Source organism: Colias philodice, chromosome 1 (genome assembly GCF_061535455.1).
Source record: "Colias philodice isolate Cphi_HAF_F1 chromosome 1, ilColPhil1 Martin Lab GWU primary, whole genome shotgun sequence".
NCBI classification, from domain to species: Eukaryota; Metazoa; Arthropoda; class Insecta; order Lepidoptera; family Pieridae; genus Colias; species Colias philodice.
In genome coordinates this window covers 9,206,915-9,216,137 of record NC_143086.1, presented here as the reverse complement: position 1 = coordinate 9,216,137, position 9,223 = coordinate 9,206,915, and the positions used below count along the sequence as shown (strand labels likewise).

The 9,223-nt window shown below is 32.2% G+C and overlaps 3 protein-coding genes across 14 annotated transcripts in view; 2 read left to right on the top strand and 1 right to left on the bottom strand.

The window, feature by feature from the left end:
* Nucleotides 1–3,202: 3,202 nt before the first annotated feature.
* On the top strand, nt 3,203–4,155 carry LOC149491282 (tubulin polymerization-promoting protein homolog). Its single transcript, XM_089715063.1, has 2 exons — nt 3,203–3,468; nt 3,789–4,155. The coding sequence occupies exons 1-2, from the start codon at nt 3,284–3,286 to the stop codon at nt 3,976–3,978; spliced, it is 375 nt and encodes a 124-aa protein (XP_089571189.1). The 5' UTR covers nt 3,203–3,283; the 3' UTR covers nt 3,979–4,155.
* Nucleotides 4,156–4,288: 133 nt separating this feature from the next.
* Nucleotides 4,289–4,975, top strand: LOC149491281 (uncharacterized). Its single transcript, XM_089715052.1, has one exon. It carries the CDS (start codon nt 4,397–4,399, stop codon nt 4,925–4,927), a length of 531 nt encoding a protein of 176 aa, XP_089571178.1. The 5' UTR covers nt 4,289–4,396; the 3' UTR covers nt 4,928–4,975.
* Nucleotides 4,976–5,065: 90 nt separating this feature from the next.
* trol (terribly reduced optic lobes) overlaps nt 5,066–9,223 on the bottom strand; it is a 108,310-nt gene continuing 104,152 nt past the window's right edge. For 9 of the 12 annotated variants that reach the window (XM_089714968.1, XM_089715002.1, XM_089714982.1 and 6 more), the window contains 9 exons: nt 9,041–9,183; nt 8,773–8,877; nt 8,562–8,660; nt 8,212–8,470; nt 7,775–7,969; nt 7,474–7,571; nt 7,268–7,385; nt 6,987–7,134; nt 5,066–6,063 (listed from right to left, as the gene is read on the bottom strand). In XM_089714968.1, the coding sequence (XP_089571094.1) occupies nt 6,060–6,063; nt 6,987–7,134; nt 7,268–7,385; nt 7,474–7,571; nt 7,775–7,969; nt 8,212–8,470; nt 8,562–8,660; nt 8,773–8,877; nt 9,041–9,183 (1,169 nt within the window). In that variant the 3' untranslated portion in view covers nt 5,066–6,059. Of the gene's footprint in view, nt 6,064–6,982; nt 7,135–7,267; nt 7,386–7,473; nt 7,572–7,774; nt 7,970–8,211; nt 8,471–8,561; nt 8,661–8,772; nt 8,878–9,040; nt 9,184–9,223 lie in introns of those variants that run through there. The other 3 variants (XM_089715044.1, XM_089714976.1, XM_089715008.1) reach the window with 1 other exon arrangement.

Sequence of the window (9,223 nt, the reverse complement as noted above, 5' to 3'; positions counted from 1 at the left end):
TGTTTTTATTGCAAAGGCTTGTTATATTCAAGGAACTGATTGATGTGTGCATATTATTTATACAAACTTTTTCCGACGAGTCTTCTTGTAGCGATATTAAATATTGTATATATTGTATTCGAAATTATTTGTTATAAGTTAAGCAATTGGATATTACATGTAAAATTATATAAATACCTCTAGTAAGAGCCAAGCACAATTTTTATTATACTGGTCAATGTTTCTTCGATATTATTTCACACTAATTTTTATAAATTATACAAGCTATTTAAAATATGACATTAACTAAATGAATTAGTGCGTATTCGTTTTACATTAAATTATTTTTAGCATGAAATGATTATTTTTGGGAAGAGAATGACGTTTTGTACGATTTGACAAAAAATTGAAACATTGCATTTATTATGTGAGCAACACATGTTACTTATACAGGGTGTCCCACTTTCGGTATACTAAGCGCAAAGGGACTTGTAGTTTTGCATACGCTGAGTACGTAAAAAATAATTATAAAATTCCAGACGCATTTTTTTTTTTAAATAGAGGAATTCTTAAAATTCCATGTGTACACCCCCAACAAGCAAACCGCCCAACTTTGCCACCCGCATGTGAGCTATCGTTTAAGATTATGTTTTCATAGACAAAATACTCACATTAGCGAAGCGGTATATGCCGGCTGCGCGAAGCTAGAGACGAATACATGGATTTTAAGGAAAAATTTAGCAAAAAATTTTTCGCGTAATTTTGTTATTTAAGTATTTTTTATGTGATCAGTGTATGCAAAACTACAAGTCCCTTCGCGCTTAGTATACCAAAAGCGGGACACCCTGTATATACTTTAGGTAAGGTATTGTTACCATTTTAAAAATATGTAAGTATATTATTGTCGTATTTTTATTGGAATCGTAGACGGGTTTGTATTAACCAAGAAATAGATGTAATAGATATATTAAATTAAATTTAAATTAAATGTTTAGCTATTAATTTATAAATAATAATTTGGAAAATCCAAAAGTGCACGCCTCATAATTTTTTTTTAATAAATATTTATGAATTATTATTTTTGTTTATTTAATAACAATTAAACCACATCGAATCAGACCCTGAAAAATGAAAGGGTTCTATTCCTGAGCATACTCAAGCGTAAGAGAAAAAAAAAGACTCGATTAGTAAAGTATTTCGGTCGCTATCGTGTTAACAAGAAAAAGGATCCGCACATACAGACACACGGACGTCCAAGACAGAACTTTTTTAAACTGTTTTTTAACTAGTTTAAATAACAAAAATGACATCAAAAATATCATGAACGTTAAAAATAGTGTTTTTTCTTAATATGTGTGTGTATGTATTATCTTACAAGTGCAATGTATGATACATAAAGACATTTTAAGTTTGAAAAATCAGATGTTTTGCGCGAAGTGACAGTAGTACCCACCTCAACGCTTCGCTTATGAGGCGTGCAATACTTCACAAATATAATTTATTAGATGTGAAATTTTAAAATATTTGTTTGTGTTTAAATTGTTTATATTTTTTTACCGTATACAATATTGATATTAAATAAAAGAGGCCAACATTATGTTTTTATATGAAAACAAAAAAAAAAAATGAATTAGAAGTTTACTGTCGCGTAATTGAAATAAAATAAGTAGTTGTAAGTTTTATAAAATATATATTTTTATACATTTTAAAATTTTTACTTTATGCTACGTGTAACTTCACATAAAAGCAAATAACAGTTAATATATAAGACCTATCTTTAAAAAGTTATTAATAAATCGATGTTGCATATTGCGTTATTTTATTTATACCAACCCGTTTGGCCTGTAAGAATTAAATTTATTTTCAATCATTCAAATGCTACATCTTTATAGCAGATTTGTACTGAATCCGTGATAATAATTTATATATTATTTTACCAAACATGACCTACGAATCAGATAAAGGTTTATCCTAAGACTGAAACTTTTTAGAGATTCTATATAATATTAACAGATTAAGACAGTACTGGAACTTTTGTACGGGCTAGTGGCGTCGTGATGAACTTTCGCGGCCAGTGGTGAAACTTGGATATTTTGAAAGAGCAATATATTGCGTATATAAGTGTTCATATACATCGTTTTGATAAGAATTCTTATATAAATAAAGGAGAAACCTAAAAAAGTCAGAAAAATCTTATAATAATACAAAACCAAATATCTCTGAGATGTTATGTCCATAATATCTTTTGCTCACAATATATTGTTCTTCTAAAATATCCGAGTTTCATCCCCTGGCCGCGAAAGTTCATCACGACGCCAACTCTACCCAAACCCCTTTGTCGCTAATACCTATTTAATGATTTTAAAGTTGGTTAGCTAACCACAACTAAATTGGAATCATAAATAAACAAAAATATAGTTACTTACACGGAAAGGTTTATTAAAAATTCAAAGAGCAGGAATAAAACTAAGACTGTCTTAGTGACATGATCACTGCTTTTATAGTCTTGCTTTAACTATGGCATTATATATGGGACAATCCTAACTCCAAAAATCCTAACGGGTGAATGCGTGAGTTTTCTTAACAAATGTGAAAGTAATTCTGTATGTTTCTTCTTCACACCTCAACCACTGAACCGATTTGGATGAATTTTCGTACAAATATAGTTGAGAATGTACACAGGAAATCCCACGGAAACGGGAACATTGCGTGAATTTCTTTTATAACGCGGACGAAGCCGTGGACTAGGCTAGTAAATCCAATTCTGATAGGAATTTTCTGTTTGTATGTTATTATGCAATTAAGGAATGTCAATTATTTAATAACTTATTGGTAGAGCCATATTTATTGAATAACTTATTGCTTATTAACTTATGAATGTCCAAATTGCGCTCACTGATTGTATCATGTATTGTTTTGTCTTGTCTTTGTTGTATTCCTTTTTTATCGTGCAACCATTGTGCAAGAGCTTATTTGTCCATAAAAGGCCGGCAAAGCACCTGTAACATTTCTAGTGTTACAAGGTGTATTAGATATAAGCTTCTTGGTTACAAGTGTTTATGGGCGGTGATGACCACTTAACTTCAGGTGGCCCACCTGTCCTTTTGCTTGCTCCAAGCTTGCTCTGACATAAAAAAAAACTCAGTGACAAAAGATTATGTCGATACTAAGTGTCAATATCATATGATTGTGTTATGTTTTTGTTGTCAAGGTTACCGTTTCAACATGGTTTCAACCATTTCAAAGACTGTTTATGTTTCGTCAGTACATATTTGGTGGGTTGAGTTTTTAATTTAACCAAACAATGGGTGAAGAAGAAGCTGCTACTCTTGAAGGGCAGTTCTATGAGTTCTCCAGGTTACTAGATAACAAAAGAGATGGAACTACTATAACATTATATAGATCAGACTATTGGATGCGGCAAGCAAAAATATTGGAGGATAGAAAGTTGACTATGACGGATACGGGGATACTTTTTAACAAATTTTGGTAATAATACATATTAATTTGATATTAGATATTACCACGTTGTCGTTTAGTCACTACATAAGTGTTGCATTCAGTAACGTTTTTCCTCTCTTGTGTCTTGTTACTGTGTTTACTTAAAACAGTTGTAAAGTTATCGGTAAGATTGTTATCAACTTGTTATCAATATTTCTTCAAAGGGTCGCAGTGGATTTTTATTTGAATTGTACTTTAGTCTCTAGAAGATCAAAATTAGAACTTGTTTATAACTCAATAATTTCTTGAGCCTTAGTTTCTGGTAGGTTACTGAAAATATGTTTATCAGACTTATTTATCGTTTACAGTAAGTCAGAATTGAATTGGGATGAATGGAATGAATTCTTGACCGAACTCTGTCAATTAAAGGGAATAGATGAAGAAAAATGTCGAGAGACCTTAACGAATTGTGGGCTTCCTGGACAAACTCCTGTGGTCGTGCCTCAGTATAGAGACTTCTTTTTAACCTATAAGCCTAAGGAAAAGCTGCCATTTTAGTAAACGTTACTTTAAACGTACGTTACGTACCTACTTTAAACCCTGAATAATTTAATTACCTAACTTCTAAGTAGGATTACGACTGCTTTTGCAAATGATTTATAGAAAAATGTATGTAGAAACATAAATGCGCTGTATGTAATAAAATAATTTTACTTCGATTCCACAATGTTTTTAATTTTGTGCTTGACTTGATTTCAAAATTAATCTTGATAGGTTAGAAAGTTTTGGTAGTAACAAAGAGTTTTTGTGTAATTGTGATTTTTATTTTATGAAAAGAATATGGAATTTATAGTAAGCTCTGAAGTAATAAAAAAGCATTAGTATATTACAGAATTGAATAAGTAATAATGATGAAGTATTTGATACTTTTGAAATTGATTTAACATTTATTTTTTAGGTATTTGTAGTTAACTTTATGTTCTTTCAATGTATCATTTCATTGGACGTCAAAAAGTACGTAATTGAAGATATGAACGACAGTGTAGATCACTTAGATTTTCGAAAAGTTTTAGAATTGCTTTCGAGGTCTAGAGAGCGCACACACAACTTTAGAAGAATGCAAGAGCGTGCGGAGAAAGTTCAATTTTTGTATGATCTTCTGAATAGTAAAGTTGGTCCAGGGGAATTGAAGAGATGGTTGCGTCACCAAGATGACGATCAACCTCCGGGAATTCCACGAACAGATCTCGAAGGCTTGATAGAGAATGAACTTAAAAACGCATTGGCCCTCAAATCATCTGCCCTGATGGATAGACCGGTGGTACAGAAGAGGGGAAAAAATGATTTTCTCGTAATGAAAGCTCGTGTTTCGGATCCTTTCGTGACTGTAGTACCTAATGATATTTACTACAACATTGAAAAGAAGTGTGTTAACTGGTTAGACGACTGTAATGCAAAAGGTATCAAAGCAAAGCTATTGCAGAAAATCAAATCTCCGTTCAAATAAAATATGTCAATTTAGTTATTTGAAAAGTAAACTTAATTCGTGAAAGTAATACTGATACAATAAACCTGTCTTTATATTTATGATACTCAAGTAACAATCCTTATGACTACGAAGGATTTAAAATAAAACAACGTCATATACATATTCACATTATTTTTATTTTTTATTGTTAGTCGTATGTATTCACTTACAGTATACAGAAATAAACATTTTACATAAAGGCAGTTTCAATAAAATATAAAATAGTAGGCATTCACGTATCTTGCAATCTTGCACGAGTTTTCGAGAAACAAATATTATACTTAGTCAAAGCAATTTTATATGTATCTAATTTAAACAACTAGAAATGCAAGTAAGGAAAGTTATAAATGTAATCTTTCCTGGTAATGTACCTACTCTAAAGGAAGATTATTTCGTTTTGTATTTTAACCTCGTTATGCAACTAGAAGTTAAAATGCTGTGTAAAGACTTAAAAATAAAATTTCTTCCTTCTCGTATGAAATAAACGATATATTACTAGTTAAAATAAAAGCAAATTAAATGGCAGTGGTTGACAAAACTAAAATAACCGATCTTTTACTTTTGGCACATCACCCAATTTAAGTCGATACTTTCAGAAAATGAGACGAATACACGGAATTTAAAATATCATAAGTTACAAATCGTATAAAAAAATATAAAATGCCTGCCAGAGTAAATTATTTAAGAAATACAGTAAAAATAGTTTCCTAACTACAACAATTATAAATCTTATGGCACCAAAGACTCTTATAGAGGATCCCGAGGATGAGGGATGTTTATTAGATTTAGATAATATACATTCCTTTAACATTACCTAAGAATACGTTAGCAATGTTATCCAGAGCGGTGATATCTTAATACTAGAAGATGGTATGGATAGTTCAATAAAATCTCTTAAATCGTAACAAATTTCAAATCCATAAATTGTCATTGATTCTGAAAGTAACGATAACGAGATTGAAAATTAATCAATAATATTATGACTACTTATACACTATTCTTTATCAATTGACATTTATAATGCTTGGAACTCGAAATTTTATAGAGAGATATTAAATAGTGTCCCATAAATACATTCCTCAGCTAATATAACTAAGCAGGTCCGTTGTATTTATCTGAAAGTAGAAATAATACGTTAGTTTCATTTAAAAAACTTATTTCTTCTTACGTTTGTGTACTTATTCTCTGCTAAATTACTGGATGTTAATTATTACTAAAAGACATTCCTAATGAACCGGCATTCAAATTTTTTTTTTTGGTGATAATGCAAACTGTTTTTCTATTACTGAAAACTCACAAGTAGTTACCGTCTGACGTATAAAAGAGCTGAAATGTAGTCGATTAATAACCCTAATGTAAAATCAGCAAAGTTGAGCTCGTTTGTTATTTACAGAATGAAATTAGTGTGACTATGTGTTCAACAAGTCACAAGGAAGAAATAATCAGTTGTGACTGATGAATAAATAAGAAAGCCTTAGAATTGATTGGTTGCTTCCTTACCACATTGGCTTACGATTAATGTATATCTTTTTATAACTAAAGTGGAGTAACTACTTATTAATTGTTAGTATAGCATTCCAAAAGTACATACCTTTCTTAGAAACTGTTAAACAAAATGTTATAGACGCATACTGAGGACGGAAATAGTAAATGAAGGTAATTGTAAGTAATAGTTGGCAGGGAATTGAAATGATATCCAGGTGGAGGGGATTCAAAAACGTCAATTTCTTCAAAAAAGGGATAGACGTCGGGGAACATAGAACTATTAATCCAATGCAGCATGGAAAAGGGAGGTTATGTTAGTAAAAGTCGACATTGTTAATTAGTATTTGTGGCGGTCTGTATTAATTTATTAGGAACAAATGTTTTACCGGTTACTTGTTACAAAAACACCATGAGACATAAGACACATGTTACTATTTTAAACATTAAATAAATTGGAAGTATTGTTAACTTTGCATTGTGTTAAAAATGTTTAAATTTCGTAACCCGTGCATTTGAAATGGGTTATAATCAAGTGTTATTTAGACAAACTTACTCCTTGCATCGCTGTGTATTTCTTCCTGCTACAGCTTCTTTGCCAAGGTTGAGACCTCGTGTTAAATCAGTGAATTCAACCTGGTCTATACATCCAATGAGACCTGGGTAGTAGTTGAATTCAGCGTTCCACCGGTCTGGTATTCCTCCTGAAGAAACAATCAGATTTTAATAAATATTGTTAAGTCCTTTGAAATCGAGGGCAACACTAATCATATTGAAGTCTTTAGGTCACAATTTCAACAGTAATTTAAATGAAAAAGACTTATTACTGAAACTTACCAATATAAATGTTGGAGTCAGCATTCATAACGTTGGAGATGCCGTTAGTCATCTGGTTCTTCGATATATTATCTACTTGCAACTCCACGTGGTTGTCATGGAACAGCTTGGCAATTATCTGCAAAACAATAGCTCTTTTAGTGAACGTTATCCTTCTCGTTGTATCTATATAAATTAATTATCATCAAAACGCTAATGTTACTTACGTTATGGCTTTCGCCATCTGTGACAAGAACCTCTTCAATGGCAACGCTATTCAATCCGCTGCCAAGATCCCATTCCATCACCACAATGCCTCTTTCGACTGAAAATTATTGACACGATTATCACAATGTTAATCAAAATATGTAAGTAGTAAAATATGTAAGTAGTAAAATATGTAAGTAGTAAAATATGTAAGTAGTAAAATATGTAAGTAGTAACCTATAATAAGTATTATTGATGTTTTGTGGATACGAGTCTAATATCAATATTCGATTAGACATTATTTAAAAATTATTGTCTTACTCTTAATAAGTATGAAGTCTCCGCCACGGGCAACTTGTGCTTCTCTTTGGTAGAACAGCACTCCGTCGTTCGTTGTGTGGAATCTTAAACCGATCAGAGCCGGTTCGATTTCCAGCTGGTCGTATCTTAAGAAGCTGGCCGGTATCTCTATGTAGCCATTACCGTTGAAGCCTACGCTATACAGTAGGTCCAAGGCTGTAAAAATATCAAACATTACTATAGGTTCTAAATTGTATACAAACTAAAATGTATTATTTCAATAGATGAATGATGTTTAGTTCAGTCTTATTAAGAAATATGAAGGTAGATACTATTAACAAAGAATTTGTAGACGATGGTTTTGGTTACGTATGATTTGTCTTCTAGGTTTGAAAATAACCCGAAACGACGTAAGTGAAAGTGTATGTTCTGTTAAGTAAAATTAGTTTATTACTTACTCATTTGGCAGTTCACACCCGCATAACCTAGCGGGCAGTCGCAGGTATAATTCATTCGTGTTGATCGGTCGGTCTTGCAAATGCCCCCATTTTTACAGGGAAGCGCTGAGCAGGGGTCTCCCAAGGGTCGGCGCTGATTGGAGAGTGGTACACGGCTCTCGCAGATCAGGCCAGTGTAACCGGATGGGCAAGTACAGGCAGTTGAGTCGGCGCTCAAGCAGTATCCACCGTTACGACATTGGGAGCAGATGCTTTCAATCTAGAAATAGAAGACATTTATAACAATTGATTTCACCAATTTGGTTCGATAGAAGTTCTTATTTCTATGAAGTTAGTGTAAATTAAATTACCTCGGGTATGTCACCGCGGTCGTAGTTTACACATTCCTGTACGTTCGCTGATTGTATGGATGAGTTGATGAGGTTCAAATCGTCTCCTTGCAGTTTAACCTAGAACATGATATTTAAATTAAATTCGATTAATGTAGAATTATTAATTAAACTTTTCTGTACTTTAAAGGCATTAGATAAATTAAAATGAAAGAAATTAAATTACACTCACATCCTTAATGCATCCGCTGAAACCACCAGAAACTCCAGTGTTGTTGTTGAGGATAATAGAGTCATCTACACCACCGACGAACAATGGTGTCTCTAAGTTCAAGTCCTGTAAATGAAAAATAGTCATTTTTATATTCTTTACACAACTAGCTCTAAATAAAATCTTTAGTAGATTTTTTCTCACAGAAAAATGTCGTAAAACTGTCGTCGCATCTACATTGGATGCGTTCGGTAAATAGATGTAGTATAAGAATTAATTCAAGGTTTACCTTTGGCGATGCAAGTTTAGCATTGTGGCTGTAGATCATGTCAACGTTCAGGGAAACCAATTGGCCGCTTCTAGCAACTTGCACCGATGTCCATGTGTTTGGTTGCAGTGTCTTGTTACTTGTAAGCACCACTGATTCGCTTCCTAAATGTTTAAAAAAAAATCAAATGAATAGTATTCAAGC

Excerpts from the sequence above, each read along its gene's own strand:
- LOC149491282 (XM_089715063.1), top strand. The coding sequence starts at position 3,284 with ATGGGTGAAGAAGAAGCTGCTACTCTTGAAGGGCAGTTCTATGAGTTC. Across the intron at positions 3,469-3,788 it reads ATACTTTTTAACAAATTTTG|TAAGTCAGAATTGAATTGGG; the intron begins GTAATAATACAT and ends TATCGTTTACAG.
- LOC149491281 (XM_089715052.1), top strand. The coding sequence starts at position 4,397 with ATGTTCTTTCAATGTATCATTTCATTGGACGTCAAAAAGTACGTAATT.